Source organism: Zalophus californianus, chromosome 2 (assembly GCF_009762305.2).
Source record: "Zalophus californianus isolate mZalCal1 chromosome 2, mZalCal1.pri.v2, whole genome shotgun sequence".
Classification (NCBI taxonomy): Eukaryota; Metazoa; Chordata; class Mammalia; order Carnivora; family Otariidae; genus Zalophus; species Zalophus californianus.
The window spans coordinates 81,375,196-81,402,282 of NC_045596.1; the positions used below are offsets into that span (position 1 = coordinate 81,375,196).

General features: G+C 37.9%; 1 protein-coding gene across 1 annotated transcript; it reads right to left on the reverse strand.

Moving 5' to 3' along the window:
• Window positions 1–2,784: 2,784 nt before the first annotated feature.
• On the reverse strand, window positions 2,785–26,958 carry LOC113924883 (alcohol dehydrogenase 6-like). Its single transcript, XM_027599210.1, has 9 exons — window positions 26,923–26,958; window positions 25,173–25,274; window positions 23,565–23,706; window positions 19,621–19,708; window positions 19,299–19,515; window positions 17,918–18,178; window positions 16,560–16,692; window positions 4,199–4,337; window positions 2,785–3,565 (listed from the first exon to the last, which is right to left on the reverse strand). The coding sequence occupies exons 1-9, from the start codon at window positions 26,938–26,940 to the stop codon at window positions 3,541–3,543; spliced, it is 1,125 nt and encodes a 374-aa protein (XP_027455011.1). The 5' UTR covers window positions 26,941–26,958; the 3' UTR covers window positions 2,785–3,540.
• Window positions 26,959–27,087: the final 129 nt, after the last annotated feature.

Consider the following 27,087-nt stretch of genomic DNA (forward strand, 5'->3'; position numbering starts at 1 on the left):
GGAACCATCCCAGTAGCCCAGAACTGACTCCAGGTGTTCTTCTCAGGTATTCAATCCTGAGTTACAGACTGTACCCATAGCAACAACCTCTCCCTTATATTCTGTTCCATTGGTCCAGCATGCTCATGATTGATTTTCAACATGTTTTTCCAGTTCTTGCTGGTACATGTGAGCCACATACTGTGATTATTTTGGTGAATTATTTTCCTAGTCAGGCTGAGACTTGAACTTATTTATTGGCATGGAAGTCATGAGGGGAGGGAAGGTAGGTATCATCTTAGGAGGCATTTACCTTAGTAAGGCTCCTGTGGTGTCCAGGCAGGGAGAACCTGCTCTCCCGTGGCAGTGGGGAGTGGGCCACTTCTTTAACAGCCAGCGGTTAAAGCCAGAGTAATCAGAGGAGATAAGGGAAAATTTAAATTCTGTTATAAAAGTTTTGTGGTTTTCAGTCGTGCTCTTAGTTGGTGGTTGGTTGACTCAACCTTGTTGTTTTGTTTTTCCTTCAACGTAATGATGATACTTAACAAAAACCAACTAAACCCACAGTTCTTGTAATTACCATTGCCATTTTATCTCTCAAGTGCTAGTGCTATTGCAGAAGCCAAGGCATATCCTGCAATCTGTATCCCCACCCAATTCACCACAGAAGACTTAGTAATTGTATTACGAGAGCATGCCAAGGGGGATTATTACCCATTTACACCAATGTATTAGTTATCTATTGTTTAGCAGCTTAATACACAGACATTTATGCTCTCTAAGTTTTTATTGTTCAGGAATCTGGGAGCAGCTTAGCCGGGTGTTTTGGTTCAGGATCTCCCACAAAGCTGTAATGGAGGTGTTGGCCAGGGCTGTAGTCATCTCACAGCTGGACTCAGGAGGAATCCTCATTTATTTTATTCACATCGCTGTTGACAGACCTCGGCTGCCAAACTAACTTGGGTCTTCACAGGGCTGCTTCGTGCTTTGACAGCTGGCCTCTCCCAGAACAGGCAGTCCAAGAGAGAAGATCCCAGAATGGAAGCCATGGTCTTTTTAGAACTCATTTCAGAGTGACATCTCATCATTTCTGCTTTTAAAATTGAGTGAATAAGTCTAGCCCACATTTAAGGAGAGAGGATTACACAGGGGCATGAATACCAGGAGGCAGGGATCCTGGAGGTCCATCTTAACCACAGACCACAGCATTGTTCTTTTGCCATCTTGTTGGCAAGTGATCCACTTTCAGAATCCCATCCTTAGGATTGGCTTCCTAGGACTACTTCTGTTACCACATATCTTAGTTTGGGATAGAAGCAGACCTTGAGACAAAAATTAGATTTGCAGTAGTTTGATTAACAAGATGAATGGGACACTAATAGGGAAGTGGGGAAATTCCAATTCAGACTTGGGAAGATAGTGAAGAGTCCTCCCAAGGCCCAGAGTGAATAGGTGTGATAGCACCTATCCCCTCTCTCTGCAGGGAGCAGGCACCCTGAAGGAAAGACAAGATGTCTACCTCATGATGCTTGCTCTGTTTGGGAAGCAGAATCTCACAAGAGCCCCTTGACATCACGTGATAGCCATGATATCCTGTTGGAGAGAGAGACTGAGGATGTAGCCTACCTTCCTGACCAATCTTAAATCATGAAGCTAGTGGGTTTAGGTTAAAAAAAAAAAAAGACATTTTATATCCTGGGGTCTCAAGGTCTACTGACATGCGGGGCTCCTGTCTGATTCAGTGGCTCCAGATCTAGGGAAGCCCAGGCTGGAGCAGAAGAGACTTGAACTAGGAAGGGAGCTCCTGTTGTGTGTATGGAAAGAGACTCTATGTCTAGGAGATAGGGAAGGAAGTCCTATCCCAAGAGGAATGATAATCTTAATCCTGGTTCTAGGAGAATTAAGAAGACGTTTAGGCAGAGTGGTAGGGAGCCAGGGTAAAGGGATTAGATGCCACAAACTATTAGTGGATCTTGTCTTCCCCTCATCCACTTCTTGGAGGAAAGAATCTGTGGGACACATTAGTTAAAGCACTACACAATTACCCTCTTTCTGTGAAGAGTGAAATAAAAGCTAGTTTTGTTGTTTAATACCACAACTGCCTCCCAGGGAGTGTGGATCCTGATAAATAACAAGACTCTCCCCAGGCCCCCCTTTCCCCCCATTTTTTTCCTGCTGAATCCCCAGATGGCTTAGTTATAAAGCCAGGTAATATGAACTGCTGAGAGCTAAACTGTCCTGGCCAGTTGAAGAAGAACTTGAATTTGCTTTGATAATCCAGAAGAGAAGAGGTAAGTGCCATCGACATAAGTGATGGTTTGAGGCTGGGTTATATAAGATGAAATACCACTAGAAGTTCCTCCGAGGGGAGTTATATTAAGAATGAAATTCTCATATCCTTCAAGAGAAACCACATTAGGGTCTCCACACACTTACACAATGCTGATGCCCAACTGTTTTCAAGGAAGCTGGAAGCCTACAGCATCCCATGGACCATGGGGTGAGCGCCCTCTGAGAGCCCCTGAGCTTAACCCTTGACCTGGAGGGCCCCAGACCTTTCTGAGCCCTACCTGGAGGCTGGCATTTTGCTACTAGGACAAGCTCAGCTATTGAGGACACCCCCACCCCAAATTCCAGTTCTTATGTGATTTTAACCATTCAACTTGCTGTTGGGTTTTAATTCTCTAATTATTATTATTATTGTTGTTATTTTTTAGGACTAGTTGTAGTGAATTGCTACTGAAAGCTATCCCAGGTGATACAGAGCTCTTTGTAAACCACAGTCACACGTTAGGGTTAGTATTAAACTTTATTTAGATGTACCATAATTAACTTGGCTAGTTGATTGTTTGAAGTCTATGGAAGAAATAGTTTTATCCAAAATTTTAAAAATGCCAGTCTGTTCAGGGAGGTGTAGGGGTTTCAATGTTGTTGGTAGCCAGGAAGGCAGGAGAGCTGGTAGGTGGGGACACTGTGTGCCTCGGCTGTGTCACGTGAGCAGGCCCAGGTTGACCTGGTGATGTGAATTGATCTGATCAGACTATTAAAAACGTTAGTACATTAAAAAAAAAAAGAATGAAATACTCAATGTTCATTGGGGATTTATTTAAGTTGATGTAATGAAGACCTCCCCTCTTCCATCAGCTTGCTTCAGCCTGAATGTTTAATAAACTCATGAATGGTGAGGTTTTGTTTCTTTGGTGTGAAATGGGCAGAGCTTCATGGGGTGGGAGAGAAAATATGCAAGGAAACATGGGCCCAGAGGTAGAGATGAAAATGGGAGTATCTTGGGGTGACTTGTTTAAAGGGTCTGAAATTGGGTGATTCAGATCAAACTTTAAAAGGGAGGATGTTACTGGGTGACATTGGGTCACATAAGAACAATGTTGGTGAGGGTAGTGGGGGTAGGTAGAATCCACATATGAGCATACTGCTGAATGTATCGGAGGCAAGAAAATAGAAACAGCGTTGTGTAGATAATTCTTCTAGACCACGAAAATGATACAGAACACAATTTAGTTGGTGAAATAAGCTGCAGATCTTGCATATATCACATTGTACTTAAGGTAGCAGGATACAGCGGATACTGAAAAAAAAAGTTGAAATGTTTCTAAAACAACATTTGTTTTGGATTTCAGTTTTTTTACTTTGTAGACAAGTAAGTTAGATTCTCCTTCCTCAGGTCAGGTAAAAATAGGCAGATTAAATCGGTTGTGAGATTTTTCAAAATGGCATGAAGCACCAAGAGTAAAGAATATGTAAGCAGACTTATTCCCTTGTGGGGAATGCCAGTGTCCAATTTATGACTGGTGATTTATTTACACTGGTGTCTGGTTTGTGGGCCAAAGATAGATATCAGAATCTGGAATTCTTAAGATAATTTCTCCTTTGATATGAAACAAAAACAAGTGGCCCTCTTTATAAACTATGAACTTGAACTTGGGCTAAAATTTTATGAGCTAACCTCATCAGTTAATGTGCCATGTAAAAAGAAGAAACCCACCAGATTGTAAATTAAACACTATTGGCAAGAGTAGGTGAACACTTAGGTATTTGCGGGCTTACATCTTTTATAAACTGGGAATAAAATAAGATATAGAGGGGAAGGAAATGTTTTACAAATTCCTGAAACCTTAAATTCCTTTACTGCCTCCCCCAGCCCCCACACTCCTTTTTCTTGGTCCCAAACACAGACATAAAAATTATGTGAGCAACTTGCCATTTTCCGGTTTTCATGAATTCAACTGCTTCATTGATTTTATCCAGATTCAGAGTATGGGTAATTAGCGGATCTAGATTAAACTTCTTTGCCATATAATCAGAAACCAGTTTAGAGGCGCTCTCTTTGCTTTTCCAGCCTGGAAATACACAGATAAACAACAGATTTTATATATGAGACTCACTGTACAAGAAAGGCCATATAAGGTAACTGCTGGAGGTGCTGGCTTTGAGGAAATCAAAGGATATCCCATTGTCTCAGTTATCCTGAGAATGACTGTTCCAACCATATACCTTGTATAGAAGGCTTTTCTCTTGAAGGAGACCTCTGATACTACAGAGCAGAATTTACTCAAAGCAAGTAGAACATGGATCTCATCTTAGATGTTCTTGGTGTCAGGTTGTACTGTTTGGGGAGCTGTAAATCCATATCTAATGTATAACAAAGACCAAAGTCTAGGGAACTATGAAAGGAAGCAATTCAAAAGTTGTGTGTGTGTGTGTGTTTTGATCTGCAGCTTCCTGAAAAAGCCAGGTATCTTAAGAGAAGAACTTTCATCATGGTAGTGATTTTAGTCACAGCTTTTAGAAAAAGAATTTGTACAAAGCAAGGTAAAAATGAGGTGTACTTTATGGAAATAAGAATTGCACAGGGAAAGGGGGTCAGCTAAGGTAATGTAATCTTGGTGTTCTCTTTTCTCTATTCTCATGATTTTCAAGGAATACTATCCTTATATTTAGCATTGTGCTGAGTAACATGCCTAGTGGGTCCTGACCCAGAATTTGATGGCCTGCTCGTTCCTGGAAAGGGTGAGTGTAGTGTAATTGTTCAGGGAAGCAGCGGTGTTATAAGCAGCTTATCCTGTGAGAGGATCTTGGCAGTTACTTACTTTTCTTGGTTCCATCCTGGGCCGGGTTCTCTAACCTTCCTGCTTACTCTCAAAACTACCTAAAACTTTTTTTCTGTTAAGTTGGCTTCTGTTATATGTAATCAGTTCTAACTACTGCTCTATGTCATGACACGAATGGCTAGTGTATTTTTCTATTTGTTTTTTATCTTTTTAAAAAATTGAGATATAATTAACATATAACATATTAGTTTGGGGTATATAACATAATGATTTGATGCCTGTATATACTGTGAAATGATTACTACTAAGCTAGTAAACATCCATCACCATACACAGTTACAAATTCTTTTTTTCTTGTGAAGGCAACTTTGAAGATCTATTCTTAGTTATTACCTTTTGCTTGGTGATCTATAAAGCATTTTCATATATATGTGAGAAATACTTCCAGTTGTTTTTTTAAGAAAGGGTCCAGGACTAGGTGAGGCAGTGTTTCTCAATAATGGCATGGCATTTTGGGTGGGGAAAGTTCTTCATTGTGTACATTGTAGGAGGTTTAGCCTCTTGGCCAACACTGTCACTCCCACTTTCTAAATTTTTTCAGGTACAATTGACATACGATATTATTGGTTTCAGTTGTACAACATAGTGATTTGACATTTGTATACGTTGTGAAATGGTTACCACAAGTCTAGTTACTATGTGCCACCTTACAAAGTGAATACGCTATTATTGACTGTATTCCCCATGCTATGCATTATATCACTGTGACTTATTCATTTTATAACTGGAAGTTTGTACTTCCTAATCCCCCTTACCCATTTTGCACCCCCAACCTCCCTTCCCTCCAGCAACCACAGATCTGTTATCTGTATCTGTGAGTCTGGGTTTTGTTTTGTTTGTTTCATTTGTCATGTGGTATTTGTTTTTTTCTCTCTGACTTATTTCATTTAGCAAAATAGCCACAAGGTCCATACATGATAATGAAAATATCAAAATTTCATTCTTTTTTTTTTTTGGCTGAACAGCGTTTTATTGTATGTATATACCACATCTTTATGCATTCATCCACGACAGAACCTTATGTTGTTTCCACATCTCAGCTATTGTAAATAATGCTGCAATGACTCTAAGTGTGTCTGTATCTTTTTGTATTAGTGTTTTCATTGCTGGAATTGCTGCATCATATGGTAGGTCTATTTTAATTTTTGAGGAACCTCCATACTGTTCTCCACAGTGGCTACACCAATTTACATTCCCACCAGCAGTGCCACAGGGTTCCCTTTCTTCCACATCCTTGTGAACACTTGTTATTTTGTCTTTTTGACACTAGCCATTCTGACTGGTATGAGCTGGTATCTCATTGTGGTTTTGATTTGCATTTCTCTGATGATGAGTGATGTTGAGCGTCTTTTCATGTGCCTGTTGGCAGCTGTTTGTCTCCTTAGGAAAAAATGTGTATTTAGATCCTCTGCCCATTTTTTTGAAAGGAATTGTTTGATTTTTTTGTTGTTGAGTTGTATAAGTTCTTTATATATTTTGGATATTAACCCTTTATCAGATACATGATTTGCAAATATTTTCTCCTATTCAGTAGGTTGCCTTTTCATTTTGTTGATGGTTTCCTTTGCTGTGCAGATACTTTTTAGTTTGATGTAGTCCCATGTGTTTATTTTTGCTTTTGTTTCTTTTGTCTTTGGAGTCAGATTCAAAAAAAATAAATAAATAAAACAAAACAAAGCACTGTGATGTCAAGTGTCAAGGAGTTTACTGCCTATGTTTTCTTCTAGGAGTTTTGTGGTTTCAGGTCTTATATTCAAGTCTTTAATCCATTTTGAATTTCTTTTTTATATATGATATAAGATAATGGTCCAGTTTTATTTTTTACATGTAGCTGTTCAGTGTTTCCAACACCATTTATTGAAGAGACTGTTCTTTTTCTACTGCATATTCTTGTCTCCTTTGTCCTAAATTAATTGACCATATGAGCATGGGTTTATTTTTTGGACAGTCTGTTTGGACACAACATCTTTGTGTCTGTTTTTATGCCTATACCATACTTTTTTGATTACTATAGCTTTTTAATATAGCTTGAAATTAAGGAGTGCGATATTTCTGACTTTGTTCTTTCTTAAGATTGTTTTAGCTGGGGCGCCTGGGTGGCTCAGTCGTTAAGTGTTTGCCTTCAGCTCAGGTCATGATCCCAGGGTCCTGGGATCAAGCCCCTCATCGGGCTCCCTGCTTGGTGGGAAGCCTGCTTCTCCCTCTCCCACTCCCCTGCTTGTGTTCCCTCTCTCACTGTGTCTCTCTCTGTCAAATAAATAAAATCTTAAAAAAAAAAAGATTGTTTTAGCTATTTGGGATCTTTTATGGTTTCATGCAAATTTTAGGATTATTTGTTCTGGTTCTGTGAAAAATGCCATTGGAATTTTGATAGTGATTGCACTGAATCTATAGATTGCTTTGGGTACTATGGACATTTTAATAATACTACTTTTTTCATCCATCAGCATGGATTATCTTACCATTAATTTGTGTCTTCTTCAATTTATCTCATCAGTGTTTTATAGTTTTCAGTGTACAAATCTTTTACCTCTCTGGTTAAATTTACTGCTAGGTATTTTATTCTTTTTGATGTAATTGTAAATGTGATTGTTTCTTGATTTCTCTTTTTGATAGTTCATTATTAGTGTATAGAAACAACAGATTTTTGTATGTTAATTTTGTATCCTGTAACTTTACTGAATTAATTATTAGTTCTAACAGTTTTTTGGTGGAATCCTTAGGATTTCGTATATTTAGCATCATGTCATCTGCAGATAGTGACAGTTTAGCTTCTTCCTTTCCAATTTGGATTGCCAAATTGTGGCTAAGTTTTGGCAAAGTCTTCCAATACTATATTAAAATAAAAGTGGGGATAGTGGGCATCCTGGTCTTGTTCCTGATTTTAGAAGAATAACTTACAACTTTCCATTTTTGAATATGATAGTAGCTCTGGCTTTGTCATATTAGTCTTTATTATGTTGAGATACATTCCCTTTATATTTACTTTGTTGAGAGTTTTTCATCATGCATAGATATTGAATTTTGTAGAATGCTTTCTCTGCATCTATTGAAATGATTATGTAACTTTTATCTTTCATTTTGTTAATAGGGTGTATCACATCAGTTGATTTGCAGATGTTGAACTATCCTTACATTCCTGGAATAAATCCCACTTGATCATGTTTTGTGGTCCTTTTATTGTATCATTGTTTCAGTTTGCTAATATTTTGTGGAGGTTTTTCACAGCTGTGGTCATTGGAGATATGGACTGGTAATTTTTTTGTGGTGTCCTGGCCTGGTTTTGGTATGAGAGTAATGCTGGCCTTGTAAAATGAGTTTGGAAGCTTTCTTTTATTTTCATTTTTTTGAAAGAGTTTGAGAAGCTTAAGTATTAATTCTTCTTTAAATGTTGGAATTCACCAGTGAAGTTGTCTGGTCCTGGACTTTTGTTTGTTGAGAGGTTAATTACTGATTAAGTCTCCTTTCTAGTAGTCATTCTATTCAGATTTTCTATTTTTTCATGATTCAGTTTTGGGAGAAAGTAAATTTCTAGGAATTTATCCATTTCTTCTAGGTTGTCCAGTTTGTGTATAATTGTTCATAGTAGTCTCGTGATTCTTTGTATTTCAGTGGTATCATTTACTTCTCCTTTTTCATTTCTGATTTTAGTTATTTGGACCCTACCTCTTTTTTCTTGGTGAGTTTAGTAAAGGTTTATCAGTTTTGTTTATCTTTTCAAAGAAGCAGCTCTTAGTTTCATTGATTTTTTTTCTTTTTCTTTTTAAAAATAATTTATTTATTTATTTTAGAGAGAGAGCATGAGCAGGGGCAGGGGCAGAAGGAGAGGGAGAGGGAGAATCTCAAGCAGCCTCCCCACTGAGCATGGAGCCTGATGCCGTGCTCGATCCCACGACCCTGAGATCATGACTTGAGCTGAAATCAAGAGTTGGATGCCCAACCGATTTTTCCTATATTTTTTGTCTCTTTCATTTATTTCCTTTCTTATCTTTATTATTTAACTCCTTTTACTAATTTTGGGCTCTGTTCTTCTTTTTTCTATTCCCTTCGATATAAAGTTAATTGTTTGAGTTTTTTTGTTTCTTGAAGTTGGTCTGTATTGCTATGAATTTTCCTCTTAGAAGAATTTTTGCTGCATATTTTTTAGATTTTAGTATATTGTATTTCTGTTTTCATTTATCTCTGGGTATTTTTTATTTCTCCTTTGATTTCTAATATGACCCAATAATTGTTCAGTAACATACTGTTTCATCTTTACATTTTTGTAGTTTTTCCAGTTTTCTTCTTGTAATTGATTTCCAGTTTCGTACCATTGTGGTTGGAAAAATGCTTGATATGATTTCAGTCTTCTTGAGTTGTCTTGTGGCCTAATGTACCATCTGTCCTGGAGAATGTTCCACTTGTACTTGAGAAGAATGTGTATTTTGTTGATTTTGGATGGAATGTTCTCTATCAAGTCCATCGGGCTTAATGTGTTACTTAAGGCCAATGTTTCTTTATTGATTTTCTATCTGGATAATCAATTGGTGTAAGTGGGGTATTAACATCCCCTACTTATTATTGTATTGCTGTCAGTTCTCCCTTTAGGTTTGTCAATATTTGCTTTACATATTTTCTTGCTCCTATGTTGGGTGCATATATATTTATAAACGTTAATATCTCCTTGGTGGATTTACCACTTTTTCATTATGTAGTGCCCTTCTTTGTCTTTTGTTACAGTCTTTGTTTTAAACTCTGTTTTATCTGCTATAAATATAGCTACACCAGCTTTCTTCTTATGCATGGAATATCTTTTCTATCCCTTTACTTTCTTTTGTATATTCTTACTTTTGAAGTGAGTCTCTTCTAGGTGGTATATATAGATTTATCTTTTTCTTTTTCTTTTATAGCCCTTCAATCACTCCATGTCTTTTGATTAGGGAATTTAATCCATTTATATTTATTTATTTTATTTTATTTATTTATTTTTTAAAGATTTTATTTATTTAATAGAGAGAGAGAGACAGCGAGAGAGGGAACACAAGCAGGGGGAGTGGGAGAGGGAGAAGCAGGCTTCCTGCTGAGCAGGGAGCCCGATGTGGGGCTCGATCCCAGGACCCTGGGATCATGACCTGAGCTGAAGGCAGATGCTCAATGACTGAGCCACACAGGTGCCCCTAATCCATTTATATTTAAAGGAGGGATGTACTTCATGCCATTTTAAAAATTGTTTTCTGACTGTTTTTGTATTTGCCCTCTGTTCTTTTCTTCTCTTTCTCTCTCCCTGTGGTTGATGACTTTTCACAGTGTTGTTTAGATTCCTTTCTCATTTTCTTTTGTGTATTATAAGTTTTTGCTTTTTGTTTACTGTGAGGTTCACATATATCATCCTATGTATATAATAGTCTATTTTAAGTTGATAGCAACTTAAATTTGAGCACATTCCAAACTACATTTTTACTATCCCCCTCACATTTTATGTTTTTGATGTCACTTTTTACATCTTTTTATTTTATGCATCCCTTAACTGATTATTGTAGTTTTAGTTAATTTTATTCCTTTTCTCTTTTAACTTTCTTAGTAACTGTGTAAGTGATTAATCTACTACCTGTACTATATATTTATTTTTTCCAGTGAGGTTTTTACTTATGTATGTTTTCTTGTTATCAATTAGTGCCATTTCATTTCAGCTTAAAGAAGTCCCTTTAATATTTCTTGCATGGCTGGTTTATTTTATTTATTTATTTTTATTAATTAGTGCCATTTCATTTCAACTTAAAGATGTCCCTTTAATATTACTTGCATGGCTGGTTTATTTTATTTATTTTTATTTAAATTCAATTAGCCAACTTAAAGTACAGCATTAGTTTCAGATGTAGTGTTCAATAATTTATCAGTTGTGTATAACACCTGGTGCTCATCACATCACCTGCCCTCCTTAATGCCCATCACCCAATTACTCATCCCACCACCCACCTCCCCTCCAGCAACCCTCCCAGTTTGTTTCCTACAGCTAAGAGTCTCTCATGGATTTTTTCCTTCTCTGATGACTTCTCATTCAGTTTTCCCTTCCTGTTTCTTACATTCCACATATGAGTGAAACCATATGATAATTGTCTTTCTCTGATTGACTTATTTCCCTCATCATAATACCCGCTGGTTCAATCCACGTCGATGTAAATGGTAGTATTCATCCTTTCTGATGGCTGAGTAATATTCCATTATATTCTTTATCCATTCATCTGTCAATGGACATCTCGGCTCTTTCCATAGTTTGGCTATTGTGGACGTTGCTGCTATGAACATTGGGGTGCATGTGCCCCTTTGGATTACTACATTAGTATCGCTGGGATAAATACTTAGTAGTGCAATTCCTGGGTCATAGGGTAGCTCTATTTTTAACTTCTTGAGGAATCTCCATACTGTTTTCTTGAGTGGCTTTACCAGCTTGCATTCCCACCAACAGTATAGGAGGGTTCCCCTTTCTCTGCTTCCTTGCCAACATCTGTTGTTTCCTGTCTTGTTAATTTTAGCCATTCTGACTGGTATGAGGTGGTTTCTCATTGTGGTTTTGTATTTCCCTGATACCTAGTGATGTTGAGCACTTTTTCATGTGTCTGTTGGCCATTTGTATGTCTTCTTTGGAGAAGTGTCTGTTCATGTCTTCGGCCCATTTCTTGACTGGATTATTTGTTTTTTGGGTGTTGAGTTTGATAAGTTCTTTATAAATCTTGGATACTAGCCCTTTATCTAATATGTCATTTGCAAATATCTTCTCCCATTCTGTAGGTTACCTTTTAATTTTGTTGACTGTCTCCTTGGCTGTTCAGAAGCTTTTTATCTTGACGAAGTCCCAATAGTTCATTTTTGCTTTTGTTTCCCTTGCCTTTGGAGATGTATCTAGCAAGAAATTGCTGTGGCTGAGGTCAAAGAGGTTGCTGCCTGTGTTTTCCTCTAGGATTTTGATGAATTCCTGTCTCACATTTAGGTCTTTCATCCATTTTGAGTTTATCTTTGTGTACTGTATAAGAAAATGGTCTTCTACATGTGGCTTCAATTTTCCCAGCACCACTTATTGAAGAGACTATCCTTTTTTCATTGGATATTCTTTCCTGCTTTGTCAAAGATTAGTTGACCATAGAGTTGAAGGTCCATTTCTGGGGTCTCTATTCTGTTCCATTGATCTATGTGTCTGTTTTTGTGCTGGTACCATACTGTCTTGTTGATGACAGCTTTGTAATAGGGCCTGAAGTCCGAAATGTGATGCCACCAGCTTTGGTTTTCTTTTTCAACATTCCTCTGGTATTTGGGGTCTTTTCTGGTTCCATACAAATTTTAGGATGGTTTGTTCCAGCTCTGAAAAATGTTGATGGTATTTTGATAGGATTGCACTGAACGTATAGATTGCTGTAGGTAGCATAGACATTTTAACAATGTTTATTCTTCCAATCCATGAGCATGGAATGTTTTTCCATTTCTTTGTGTCTTCCTCAATTTCTTTCATAAGTGTTCTGTAGTTTTTGGAGTACAGATCTTTTACCTCTTTGGTTAGGTTTATTCCTAGGTATCTTATGGTTTTTGGTGCATTGTAAATGGGATCAATTCCTTAATTTCTCTTTCATCTGTCTTATTGTTAATGTATAGAAATGCAACAGCATGGCTGGTTTAATAGTGATGAGCTCCTTTAGCTTTTGCTTGTCTGGAAAACTCTTTCTCCATCCTTCACATCTAAATGATATCCTTGCCATGTAGAGTATTCTTGGCTGGAAGCTTTTTCCTTTCAGTACTTTGAATAAGTCATGCTACACCCTTCTGGTTGCAAGTTTTTGCTGAGAAATCTGCTAATAGACTTATGGGGTTTTTCTCGTATATAACAATTTGTTTTGCTCTTGCTGCTTTTAAGTTTCTCTCTTTACCTTTCGACATTTTAATTATAATGTGTCTTAGTGTGGATTTCTCTGAGTTAATCTTATTTAGAATTCTCTGGGCTTCTTGGATCTGGATATCTGTCTCTATCCCTAGGTTGGAGAAATTTTCAACCATTATTTCTTCAAATAAATTTTCTGCCCTTTCTTACTCCATGTTCTGGGCCCTTGTAATGTAAATGTTATCTTAGAGGTCCCTTAAGTTACCTATATTTTGCAAAATTTCCCTGTTCTTTTTGCTGCTCTGTCTGGATGACTTACATTGCTTTATCTTTCAGCTCACTGATTCATTCTTCTACCTCATCCTGTCTGCTGTTGAACCCCTCCAGTTTGTTTTTCAATTCAGTTATTGTATTCTTAAGCTACATTTGGTACTTATGTGACTTCTGTTTGGTATTTAGGTTTCTTATCTTTTTGTTGAAGTTCTCATGGCATTTAGCCATTCTTCTGTTGAGGTTGGTGAGCATCTTCTTGACCATTTCTTTGATTCTTCATTAGGTAGATTACTTATCCTTATTAGGGTCTTTTTCTGAGGTTTGGTCTTGCTCTTTTGATTGGAACATATTTCTGTGTTCTCCTTTTTCTTGACTCTCTATGTTCCTGTATATTAGGTGAAAGAGCTGCCTCTCTCATTGTTGAAGGAATGGCCTTGTTTAGGTGATGATCCTTCTTGTTCAACCTTTCCCTAGCTCTTTTTTATTTCTCAGACCATTGTGGTTGTCTAAGCTACTTGATTTATTCTTTTTTTTTTTGATAGTCCAAGTTATTTATAGAAGAATTTCAAATGGAATTAAATGCAAAATATACACAGTTCATTTATTCTTGTTATACCCCCATTGTTGAGGGTGTACCAAGCCTGTCAGTGACCCAACAGAAGGAATTTCATTAGCACTAATTTCAGGCTGATTGGAAGCCAGACTCTCAGGCAACACATTTTAAAGTATGTAAATATCTATAGATGAGTGGAGCTGCAATTATAATCTCTGTGGCCTCCAGCCCAAGAGGTCCAGAGGTGTACTGTAGGTGACAGTTACAAGAATCAGGGCTTTAGATGAGTGTATAAGCTCCTTTCTGGGAAATCTTTTTGAGCTGTATCAATGCCAAGGAGGTACAGAAGGATGATATCTTTCCTGCTTATATTTCCTGAGAGTGCCTCCTTAGCCTCTAGATGTAAGAGAAACCTGAAGCCTATCCCTCAGGCTAGAGTAAATAAATAGACTTTTTCACAGGAGGGCTGGGGTTCTGTTTCAGTCTATTGTCTTTGCAGTGCCCTAGGGGTGGTAGTTTGCCAAGAACTGTATTTCTGATTGTTACATTGTTGTAGAGCTCTGGAATGCTCTCCCTCTTGTCCACAAAGACTAGGTGATCAAGGAGAATCCCTTGTTTTGATTGTTTGTGCCTGCTGGTTTTAGCCAGGTGGAGTGTAAGGGGCGGGGCATGCTCCCTGGTTTCAGAAAGGCAATGGGAAAATGTCTTGATTCCATGTATCTGTGGGCCTCAGCAATGCCAGCAGGAGAGTGCCTTGTCTCTGTGCATGCTGCCTTTAGGCTGGAAGCAGGAAAATGCTGGACTGCTTGTGCTTGCCAGCCTCAGTCAGGGTCAGGGGAGTGTCGCAACCACCCATGCTCACAGACTTTAGCTAGGTACCAGAAGAACTCCATTCATGATTTCCTGCCCCAGCAAAGGAAAAGGGAAGCACTACAATCACTTGTGCCCTCTGGCCTCAGTAAGTGCCATGGGAGTGTGCCGTATCCAAGCTTGCTCACCTATGCTAGCAGTTTTGTGGAGAGTACAACAATGGCATCGGCCAGTGCCTCCATCATTGGGAAGCTTCTCAACTGGCCTCTGCCCTTCCTGCTGATGACCCCAGATTAGCAAATGAATCTTCCTCACATATAGTTTAGGCACTTTTCAAACTGTTGATTTTTCACTGGGTCTTGGGGTGAGCAAGATCATACATGAGCCTTCTAAGAGGGGAATCTCAGTTTCCTATAGCACTTAGCAACCCCCGCCTAATGTCAGCTCTGGTTGGTTTTCCAAGCCAGACATTCTGGGGGCTTATCTCATCCTTGTGCAAATCCCAGGGGCCAGGGTGCCTGCTGTAGGGCACTAGCCCTTTGCTCTTCAGGGACAAATGCCTGTCTGCTGAGATCCATCCTTATTGTGTATCACTGCACCAGGGGTGGGGTTTTGTAAGACCATGTCTCTGCCTCTTCTCCCCATTGGAATATGATCCTTTTATCCTTTGTTGTATAGAGCATTTCATCGGTTTTCAGTTTTTAGATCTTTTTCAGAGGGAAGTGATGCATGTGTGGCTATAGATTTGGTGTGTCTGTGGGAGGAGGTGAGTTTAGGATTTTCCTATACTGCCATCTTGTATCCTGCCTTTCTTAAATATTGTCATTATTTGAAAACTATTGACCCAGAGGATTATACTGTCTGTGGAAGGTAGGATTCATATAATAATTGTTATATGAATGCTTAAGTGGCCAGTGAAATAGTTTATGAGAATTATTTAAAATATTTGTGATCTTATTTTGCAAGAGTTAGCTGAGTATGTGTGTTTGGAATCAATAATTATCATGTATAATAGAGGGAAAAAGCGGTGGTTGTATCCAATTATCCCAAATGGAAGAACTGAAAATTATAGTTTAAACTGGATTATTTATGTATTTGTTTGTTTTTGCTGGCCCTGTCATTTATCTACTCTTCATAAATGAATTGGGTAAGACTCCTAGTGTCTGTAACAACACACTGCTATAGCTAATTTGGAGACCACAGATAGCTCACTAGTAAATTAATTCATATAGTTCCTAATCCTTATCTCTTTTGCCCCAAAATTCAGATTGTCCAAAATCTCTGGATAAATACATTTCTTCTTAAATAGTAGATTACTTGCTTATGAGCCCAGAATCCTAAGCAGATTTGTTTAGTTTTCTAGTTTCTTAACTTTCTCAATAAAACACTCTTCTAAAGTCTATTAAAATGCAAGTTCTAAGACAGGTTTAAAAAATGGAAAATCAAAGGATTATATGAAAAAAATTTTTTCTGGAAATAATTCTCATTTGCTTTTTATCAGTAGTATTTCTTTTCACTCATGAATCCATTATGATTCATATCTTTGAGTTGATATAATGAAAACTCAGTTGTCTCAGATAAGACTTACATTAGTTGAACAGTGATTCAGTATATTCTTCAAAGAATCCACTTGGCAGATATATAACTCAATTGAAGTATAGTTATTGATGACAGTATTGCCTTTTCTTTTCAACTTATAATTTGCATTAAACTTTGGACACTGGTTTCTTTCCGAATCAATAAAAAGCTTACCAAGAAGTAACTGTAAATTTAAATAAAATAAAATTTAAAAATAAGTAACTGTATACATCTAATATCCATCTCCTCATCTTGGATATTTATGTGTTGAAACAACAACTGTAATCTAAAGTTCTTGTTTGATGTTCCTTCTTAAGCATTTATGACACATTTCTCTATTTACCACCTCTAAAACCTCATGCATTTCCACTTTTCCCTGCTTCATCCATACCTCCAAAAACAGTTCCCTTCAAAGAACGTCCCGAGAGGAACAGCCAGCCACTGATGTTGAGTTGGACACCTGCCAAGAGCCCAACAATCACACAGACCCCGTGGCTCTCATTGCAGGAGGCCAGGGCAGCTTCCTGTTGTAAAGCAATGCAAGAAAATGCAAGGGTTAAAAGATGTCCTTAAGAGTTGGACCTAATCTCAGATTAGCTGCTAAATGGTCTGCGATCTTTTCTGATGCTCCCTGACCTCATTTGAAATAACATTTATCTTTACAAGGATTAGCTGAAACATAAACAAGACATTGCATGCTGCCTAGTATAATACCTGGCACTTTAGGACTCAATAAATGGAAATTAAAAAATGAAAATACTAAACACAGCCATGGTGGTAATAACAACAACAACAATAGTAATAATTTTTATGAGAGCCATTACTGACATGGGTGGTTAGAATTGACTTGTTCTTTTAGACATCGAGGAGTACAGCTTTATAGTTGTATCACATCTTGTATTAACAGTGATAAACAGACATGTTCCCATTAGTTATTTTCAAAGGCTATTTCTCAGAGCAAGACTGTCTGTGGGAAAGATTGCGAGAAAGGTTTGGTTATACCTTTTTACACACGAGGGAGTTCATGTTGTAGTGAGGAATGAAAACATTTTGTAAGCTGAGGAAAGCACTCAGGTTAAAAGAGACAGTTATTGGGTTTTCATATAGCTAACTAGAGATAGAGCCATGCAATCCAATAGTACATTATTTCTACAAATCCCCAAAGAAAGCAAGTCTCAGATTGTGAAATAACTCCCTCTCCATTTATATTCTCTTATATAACCATGTTCAGCTGGAAAAACAACTACTGCTTGCTTCATCTTTGAGGTTAATCCATCCAATCAAACTGGTTAATATTTTCTTTGGAAGCTTACTCAGGTCTACTGTGAAAGACTGCTCAAAGTGTAAAGCTCATTCTTTTATACGGTTGTTAATCCAATACTATCCTTATCTTGCTTAAATCTTCTGGCTTGGAATTTATAGTTACCAGGTTGTTGCTTATGAAATAATTCAGTGAGAATTCTTTACAAAGCTTTTCTCTACTGTCTGTTGGAGGTTGTCTTCTTATTTGAAGGAATGGCATGATGGAACAGAGGGAGAAGAAATCTCAGTATGGGAGTTCAGTGTTTGGAATGGTGAATAGATTTGTAGGAGTGGACAGAGGATACCAGCTGGGATGTCATGGGGCACAAGGAAGATTAAATAATTTAGAGGAAAAGCGGGGGGAATTTTAGAATTTTCATCCAATTAAAATCTAAACTTATGACTGACAGAAGCATTGGTTATTTTCCCTCTGGAAAAATCACATACCACAGTTTCTGGATTTCCGATGACCTCGAAGCAAAAGTCCACACCAGCACCTGTCATATCAAATAAAACTTCTTGGATGGGTTTCTTGAAGTCCTGTGGGTTGATGCACTCAGTGGCACCGACTTCTTTTGCCTTCTCAAATTTGTCTTTGTTGATGTCCACCCCAATGATCCTGGCTGCTCCCGCTGCTTTACAGCCTATGATCACAGACAGGCCGACCCCTCCAAGGCCAAATACCGCACAGGTGGAGCCTGGGGTCACCTGAGCACACGAAGGCAGAAAACAAAAGCAAAGGGAAACATGTGCCTTTACTCAGTTGGAAAGACCCAAGTCTGTATATACCTTTTATGAGGTATAAGCAAAGGACATTTTCAGATAAAACTCATTGTAACTAGAGAGTTTTGGTTTCTGAGGGTATTTCTAGATGTGGAATACTTTTTGCTAGAGGAGCAAAAAACTACCCGTAAATACAGTTTTAAGTTCTGGGAATTAGCGTTAGGTAGAAGCAGTTTAATGAAATTTCATCAAATCTTAAGACTTATTACCATAGTATTTATTTGATTCCAGTTATTTTTGAGTTTTTAAAAACCACCCTCATCTTCCTGCAGCCCTTACTTTCTCTTTTCCTTTGGAAAGCTTTGCATCACTTACAAGGTCAATCCCGTAGGAAGGCAAAGGCTTATTTTGGGGGGGGGTTCAAAATGAGACTAATTCAAATTGAGCTCCTTCTGTCCTATTTCTCTATATAGGATTGGGATTAACGGACTTTGGGGGAAAACAAAGTACTGCAATTCAACAGATTTTAAAGAAGGTAGCTGGAGGATGCCTCAGAAACAATAGTTTAACAGTAACTCACTCACTCAGAGTGGGATTACCTGACCAATTTGTCTTATATAGCAACATCTCCTCCATCACCTGGTCTTTTTACTATCCTTTTATTTTTATGAGCACTTGATTACCACCTGATACATTATACAACAGAATAGCAGCTCGATGAGTTTTGTTAGCTGCTGAGTGTCAGCTCCTGGAGCAGTGAATGGCTCCATAAATGTTTGTTGAATAAAAAAAAAGAGAATGAACTGGCATATGGAAGAACACAGTAATTTTGTCAACTGTGTTATGTTTAACATCCAGGAATTCCTGATACCTCCAGTTGTGACTGGCATCCAGACTTGATTTGCTACTTACTGCTGACCAAAAAGGAATGGGAAAGATATTGAAGGGGGCATGGGATGACTAGACAGTAAAGAACTCAGGGTTGTTTAGAGGCAGGTTTGTGATTCTTCCTCAGGTTGTATGATCAGACATGCCCAGATGCTTGAGGCTTTTCATCTCCATCGACCAAGATTTCCAGTCATACTGGATATTAAATGCTCCTCACCTTGGCAGTATTGATTGCAGCACCATACCCAGTGGAAAAACCACAGCTAACTAGGCATACTTTCTCCAGAGGTGCAACTGCATCAATCTTGGCAACAGAGATTTCTTTTATCACTGTGTATTCAGAGAAGGTGCTTGTATTTGCAAAGTGATACACTGGTTTTCCCTTGCAGGTAAACCTACTGGTTCCATCAGACATCAGGCTGGATTTCGACTGTCTGTTATAGACAAAAAACCCCAAAATTTTTATTTTGAATTAGAAAACTTAGATTCCTTCTAAGGAAATTGAATTTTTCAAAAAGAAAATATTAGTAAAACCTTACTTGATTTGTATACAAAGATTGTCCCCAGGATTAAGGCAAGAGGCACATTCTCCACACTGCGGTAGAAAGAGTGTGATAACTTTATCTCCTAAAGAGCAAAAGCGTTATTAGGTTATTATTTTTCAAAGTAAAGAGATAGCTGGCTTTCAGGACTTCAACAAGACACCCAAGAAAATATGATAACTGAGAATTATTTCCACACTTAATGGTGCTTGATTTTGTGGAAAGTATCAAATACTTATGAAAAGAGGGGATGTCTTCAGCATCTGTGTCTAGCCCTGGGCTCAGCAACTGAATCTCAAGGAGCTTGCCTTCCTGTAAATTCCTCTTGAAGCCAAATGATTTTGTTATATAGCCATTGAGCCAAGTCTCATTCTATGTTTTCCACACAACTTCTGCTGTGAGGGATTGGATGTAAAATAGTATGGATACCATATGCTCGTAAAATAAGCTTCTTTATCAGGGAGCAAAGAGTGTCTGTTTGCTCTCCGTTTTATATCAATCCTTTCTTATTGGCAATGAGATCAAAGGCAGGCAGGTTTCTCTAGTAATGTGCAAAGTATAAGAAAAAGATTAGAATAACTTGCTTGTGATGGACTTACTCACTGACCCATTGTCTATTATTGTAGAGAAATTTGTTTCATATATATTTTTTAAAGATTTTATTTATTCTCTCTCAGAGGGAGAGAGAGAGCCTGCATAAGCTGGGGTAGGGGGGTGGCAGGCAAAGGGAGAGAGAGAAGCAGACTCCCCACTGAGCAAAGAGCCCCAATGTGGGGCTCCATCCCAGGATCCTGAGATCATGACCTGAGCCGAAGGCAGACACTTAACCGACTGAGCCACCCAGGCACCCCTGTTTCATGTTTTTAGTTAAAAACCCTTATAGTATTTGGGCTTTTTAAATTTTTTAGTTTTTAAAAAAGTACACATACATATGGTAAAACATTTAAACTTACACAAAAGTGTAGTTTACGTTCTTATCAGTGGTATCTTTTAGAGGTATAACCCATTTCAAAATATAAAGGCTAACATACTGTTTACTTTCTTTGTAGGTCTTACTTTTTTACTTAACAATAGATCTTGGAGATTTCTCATTTTAGTGATTTTTGTTTAATAGTTGCCCCCGCCCCGCAGTCATGAAAAATAACAATGGAATGAATTTTTTGGGCACATGTGAGCTATGGTAGGCAGAATTTTAAAAATGTCCCCCCCCAAGATGTCCCATTCTAATCCCCAGAAACTGAATGTGTTACCATGCCAGTGAATATGTTACAGGGAAAAGGGGGATTTGCAGATGTAATTAAGTTTATTGAGCATTTGACATGAAAGTAGGGATATTATTCTGGATTATTTAGGTAGAACAAAGTAATCACATAGGCCCTTGAAAGGAGACAAGAGGAGAAAGCACAAGAAAACAAAATGATTGCAAGCACGAGAAGGATTTGATATGCCAGTGCTGCCTTGAGACTGAAAGTGGGCAAAAGGGCCACATGAGAAGGAATGTGAGCAGCTTCAAGCAGCTGATGGTGGCCCTAACTGACAGTGGGTCAGCTGAGGGTTAAGGACCTCAGTTGTACAACCTCAAGGAATTGGATACTGACAACAACTTGAATGAGCTTGGAAGTGGATTTTTCTCCAGAATCTCCAGATTCTCATCTGATCATCACCCAGCTGATCAACACCTTGATTTCAGCCTTGTGAAACCCTAAGCAGAGAACTCCATCAACCACACCCAGACTTTGGACCCACAGAAACTGTGAGATAATAAAGTTGTTTTGCTTTAAGCTGCTACATTTGTGGTGTGTTTTTTTTTTTTTTTTTATTTCAGCAATAGAAAGCTAATACATGAGTATAGATCTATGGAATAACTTTCTAGAATTGGGAGTATTGGATCTAAAATATATGCATTTAAATGATGTTATATATTGCCATATTCAGAGTTGTACAACTTTACTTTCCATATAATAAGGTTTGAGGTAGCTATTTGCCTCCACTCTGTCAGCCCTATATATTATCAAACTTTGAAATCTTTGCTTTTCTGTTAAACAGTGTTTTCCCATTGTATTTTATTTTTAAACATTTTTTATTTAAATTCAATTAATTAACATGTATTATTGGTTTCAGAGGTACAGGCCTGTGATTCATCAGTCTTATATAATACCCAGTGCCCATTGTATTTTAAAATTTTATTCAGTATGTTTGAGGTTAGGCATCTTTTCACGTGTATATATTTTCACCAAAGGAAATGTATATTTCCTTTGACCATTTTTCTACTGGGCTGTTTTTATTAAATTGCTTTCAAAGAATTCTTTATATATTAGGGGAGTTTACCCATTGTCATATTTGTTGTTGATTTTGGGGGGTATTTTTTATAAACAAAATTTTAAAAACTTTTTATGGTGTTAACTTAATCTGTGTATTATTTCATATCTTCCGGATTTTTGTGTTGATTAAAATTTCCTTCCTTTCCCTGAGGTAATACAATGTTTTCTCATGGTATTTTTTTCTTGTTTTTTTAAAGACTCCATTTATTTATTTGAGAGAGAGAGCACAGAGGGAGAGGGAGAGGAAGGAGAAGCAGGCTCCCTGCTGAGCAGAGAACCCGACTGGGGGTGGGTGGGTGGGGGGTGGGGGTGGAGGGCAGGACTCCATCCCAGGACCCTGAGATCATGACCTGAGCTGAAGGCAGATACTTCACCAACTGAGCCACCTAGGCACCCCTCTCTTATGGTATTTTATAGCATTTCTGTGGTTTCACTTTTCACATTTAATTCTTGGATTCATATGGCATATTTCCTTGGCATAAAGAATGTAATAGCAACTCAACTTTTTCCCCAGATGACTATCCAGTTGTTTCAGCATCATTTACTGAGTAATCCACATTCTCCCCCTCAAATCTGAAAGCCAAACCAAACCCTGTGTTAAATTTCTCTATATATTTGATCTAGTTCTGGACTCCTTCCCTATTTGGTTCCACTAGTGTGTTCAGCTGTTTATTATATGCTTCATTTTAATAATTTTCAACAGTTTTCCTCAGTTTCCTTTTTTATAAATTATTGTCTCATTTGTACTTTCAGGTTCAGTTTTAGTGCATTCTATTTCTTGTTTTTATTAATATCAAAATAGGAATGCAAAGATACATTTAGTATTTTTGTGTAACTTATAAATAACTATCCCTCCTTTCCTAATAAATGGGCAAATTTTCACCTTTTGTTTCATTTGATCTTAACATTTAAGAGATGCTTTTTTTGGGGTTTTATTTATTTATTTATTTATTATTTATTTATTTATATTATGTTATGTTAATCACCATACATTACATCATTAGTTTTTGATGTAGTGTTCCATGATTCATTGTTTGCATATAACACCCAGTGCTCCACGCAGAACGTGCCCTCTTTAATACCCATCACCAGGCTAACCCATCCCCCCACCCCTCCCCTCTAGAACCCTCAGTTTGTTTTTCAGAGTCCATCGTCTCTCATGGTTCATCTCCCCCTCCAATCCCCCCCTTCATTCTTCCCCTCCTGCTATCTTCTTCTTCTTTTTTTTCTTTAACATATAATGTATTATTTGTTTCAGAGGTACAGGTCTGTGATTCAACAGTCTTGCACAATTCACAGCGCTCACCATAGCACATACCCTCCCCAGTGTCTATCACCCAGCCACCCCATCCCTCCCACCCCCCACCACTCCAGCAACCCTCAGTTTGTTTCCTGAGATTAAGAATTCCTCATGTCAGTGAGGTCATATGATACATGTCTTTCTCTGATTGACTTATTTCACTCAGCATAACACCCTCCAGTTCCATCCATGTCATTGCAAATGGCAAGATTTCATTCCTTTTGATGGCTGCATAATATTCCATTGTGTATATATACCACTTCTTCCTGATGTGGATTCCAAGTTGCTGCAATTTCCTACCTCCAGGTGCTAATTCATACCTGTTTTCACTGTGCTCACTCCTTCTCCCACACTCTCAACTATTCCAGCTGCTTCATGGCCCATAATGATAGGATAATGGTAGTGAGAGGTTTCATTCTCCAACATTTTCATCTCTGTACCACAGAGCCCCGTGGCCACAATCTGTATGGAAGGCAAAGGGTAACATGGTTTTCTCTGTCTTAAATAAAGGTGTTTCAGAACTGTTAATCCTTTTTATTTTTTTTATTTAAATTCAATTAATTAACATAATGTATTATTTGTTTTAGGGGTACAGGTCTATGATTCATCAATCTTACATAATACCCAGTGCTCATTACTACACATATCCTTCCCAATGTCCATCACCCAGTTACCCCATCCTCCCACTCCCCCTCCCCTCCAAATCAAAATCAGGGAAATAAAAATCAAAACCACAATGAGATACTACCTCACACCAGTCAGAATGGCTAAAATGAACAAGCCAGGAAACAACAGATGTTGGCGAAGATGCAGAAAAAGGGGAACCCTCTTACACTATTGGTGGGAATGCAGGCTGGTGCAGCCATTCTGGAAATGGAGGTATGGAGATTCCTCAAGAAGTTGAAAATAGAGCTACCATACGATCCAGCAATTGCACTATTGGGTATTTATCCCAAAGATAGAAATGTAGTGATCCAAAGGGGCACGTGCACCCCAATGTTTATAGCAGGAATGTCCACAATAACCAGACTATGGAAAGAGCCTGGATGTCCATTGACAAATGTATGGATAAAGAAGATGCAGTGTGTATATATATATATATATATACACACACACACACACACATATATATATATATAATGGAATATTATGCAGCCATCAAAAAATGAAATCTTGCCATTTGCAATCACATGGATGGAACTAGAGGGTATTACGCTAAGTGAAATAAGTCAATCAGAGAGACAGTTATCATATGATATCACTGATATGTGGAATTTAAGAAACAGGGCAGAGGATCATAGGGGAAGAGAGGAATTGTTAATCTTTTAAACCTTTTTATGAGTTTGATACACTGCATTAATATTAATGCATTTATTTATTTAATTGTAGACAGGGGCCAATAATAATTTGTTTAAAGCAATTCAGTGGTTTTCATTAGCTAATTTCAGAATCAAAATGATGATTTAAGACTTACATCGGTTCAGAAAAGACAGCTGTAAAACCGTAGTGTAAATCAGAGGTCTCGTCCTTCATTGAAGCTTGTGGGTAGGAGTGTGGGGAAGAAAGACCCATGATAGAAATGAAAGAATTGGAACACAGAAAAGCAAGGGATGTCTCCTATTATAATTGAAGCCTTAATTTATTTCACAGGGGGGCTTTATAGTTGTATTCGTCATAAAATATGGTTTATGGGTAGAAATTCTTTTTTTAATTAGTAATAGTATTACAGCTGTAAATAAGTATCCTTTGGGCGTTTAGCCTATGCTGTATCTCCCTAATCTTTTGTGTGGCTGGATTAAAAGACTGATGGAAATGAAAAAGAAATAGCAGAGTATCTAATTTTCTTTCTGAGTTGAGCATTGTGAAAAGTATAACTTACAGTGAACAGCTTTGATTTTTGGTCTGGAAATATGAATTTTTTTTTTTACCTTTATGCGAACTTCCTTTGCCTTTGGTGGGGCCACTTCTACCTCCTCGATGGAAAATTGTACACCAGGCTTCCAGAGTATGGCTGCTCTGCACCTAATAACCTGGGAAATAGAATATGGGGGCAGAAAGGGAAACTCCTTAGGCCGAAGAGATGGAGAATTCCTATATTAATGATTATTAGAAGGTTTAGTTCAGTTCTACACTCAAGCCAGAAAAAAAAAATCATTGCTTAAATATATGGTATATATAGCTTCTAAATACCAATTCAACCTTTCTTGTGCTATCAGTTTCTGTATTCAAGTTATTTTTACAATACTAACTATAATTATATAATGCTATACAACAAGGGGGTAGATAATACCAATATTTTTGGTATTATCATGAATGAAGTTGTCCAGTGGCTGTTTCAGCATGAGGATGGCATTTGTATTGTGGAAGTTGTATGTGTTCCTAGGTATGGGAGATAATCAGTTTTAGGGTAGAGGGGTAAGTTATGGAGCAGGGAATAGAGACCATTATAGTTGTGGTAATTCATCAAATGGTGGTGGTCACTGGCAGACTAAGGTTGGAAAAGTTGTTGGTGGCCAGGTAGTATTTAGGGGTTCTCATTTCAGCCCACTCCTGTACTTACTATCTTCCTATGTTGTTCTACCTTTCTTTTTATAGATTCACCACTACCCTTTTGGAGATGACTTTCACAATCTGTATCTATGGATAAACTTGTCCCTAAGATTTAGACTTACTTATTCATCTCCTATTTGAATGTCCTGTAGATACCTCATACTCAACATGTAAACATGAACACATTAGGGATGCCTGGGCGGCTCCCTTGGTTGAGCGTCCGACTCTTGATTTCAGCTCAGGTCATGATCTCAGGGTCCTGGGATCAAGCCCTGTGTCAGGCTCCACGCTCAGTGCAGAGTCCACTTGAGATTCTCCCTCTCCCTCCGCTCCCCCCCACAAAGAAAGAAAGAAATCTTTAAAAAACAACAGCAACAACAACAAAACATGAACACATTATTTCTTTTTCCTTCCTCCTGTCCCCCTTTCCCCTTCCTCTTTCCTTCCCCTCCCCCAACCAGTGGTAGACACAACATACAACCTATTCCTCCCTCTGCATTCTCGGTTTCAATGAGTGGCCATGTAACCTATTCATTTACCCAAGAAAGAAACCTGGGAAGTAGCCTTACTTTCTCTCTTCCTTCCTCACTTCTGGTCATTTCCTGTCTTAGATTTTACCCTCCAAGCACAAGAAAATATTCTGGAAATTCTTATATGGGATATATTTCTTGCTTTTATGTATCTCCTCATGTTTTATCTGCCTGCACAACTGTCTCCTTCTGTACCTGGCGAATTCTTCTGTAAGTTTCCTCTTAGGTGTCACCTTCTCTGGGAAGCAAAGCTAGGTTAGGAGCACTTTGTCCTTCTCTCTTTTTCTACCCTTGCACACTCTTTTATAAAGATTCTTTTATAATTACTCTCTCTGTGAGATCATGGAAAGAAGGGATGTCTTTGACTCTGGAAAGTTTGATATAGGGCTTGCTATATTGCTTACTGAAGAAATGAAAAAATGAAGAAAGGCAAGTGCTTAAAAGGCATAAAATTAAAGGGAAAGAAGGAGAGGTACCGAGATCAAGATCATCTCCCAGTTTTAGGAATATAGATACCATTTGGGTGATGAGGTGTAGGTAAATAAGTACAGAAGTGGACACAATCATGACACAATATAAAGGAAAAGACTGTACTTACTTTCCCTATAGTACTCATGCTGCCTGTATTGGTGTTCTCTTCACCACAAATGAATGTATTGAGAAAGGAGGGATTCTGGTGACAGCTTTCGCTGTGGAAAGGTCAACATTCTACAGGTCACTGGTTAACCAAGAGGTTGGGTCCTGAGCTTTTTTTTTTTTTTTT

Coding starts and splice junctions, on each gene's coding strand:
- LOC113924883 (XM_027599210.1), bottom strand. Junction 23,707..25,172: donor CAAAGGAAGTTCGCATAAAG/GTAAAAAAAAAA, acceptor CCTTCCATACAG/ATTGTGGCCACGGGGCTCTG. Junction 16,693..17,917: donor TCGGAAATCCAGAAACTGTG/GTATGTGATTTT, acceptor GCTTTACAACAG/GAAGCTGCCCTGGCCTCCTG.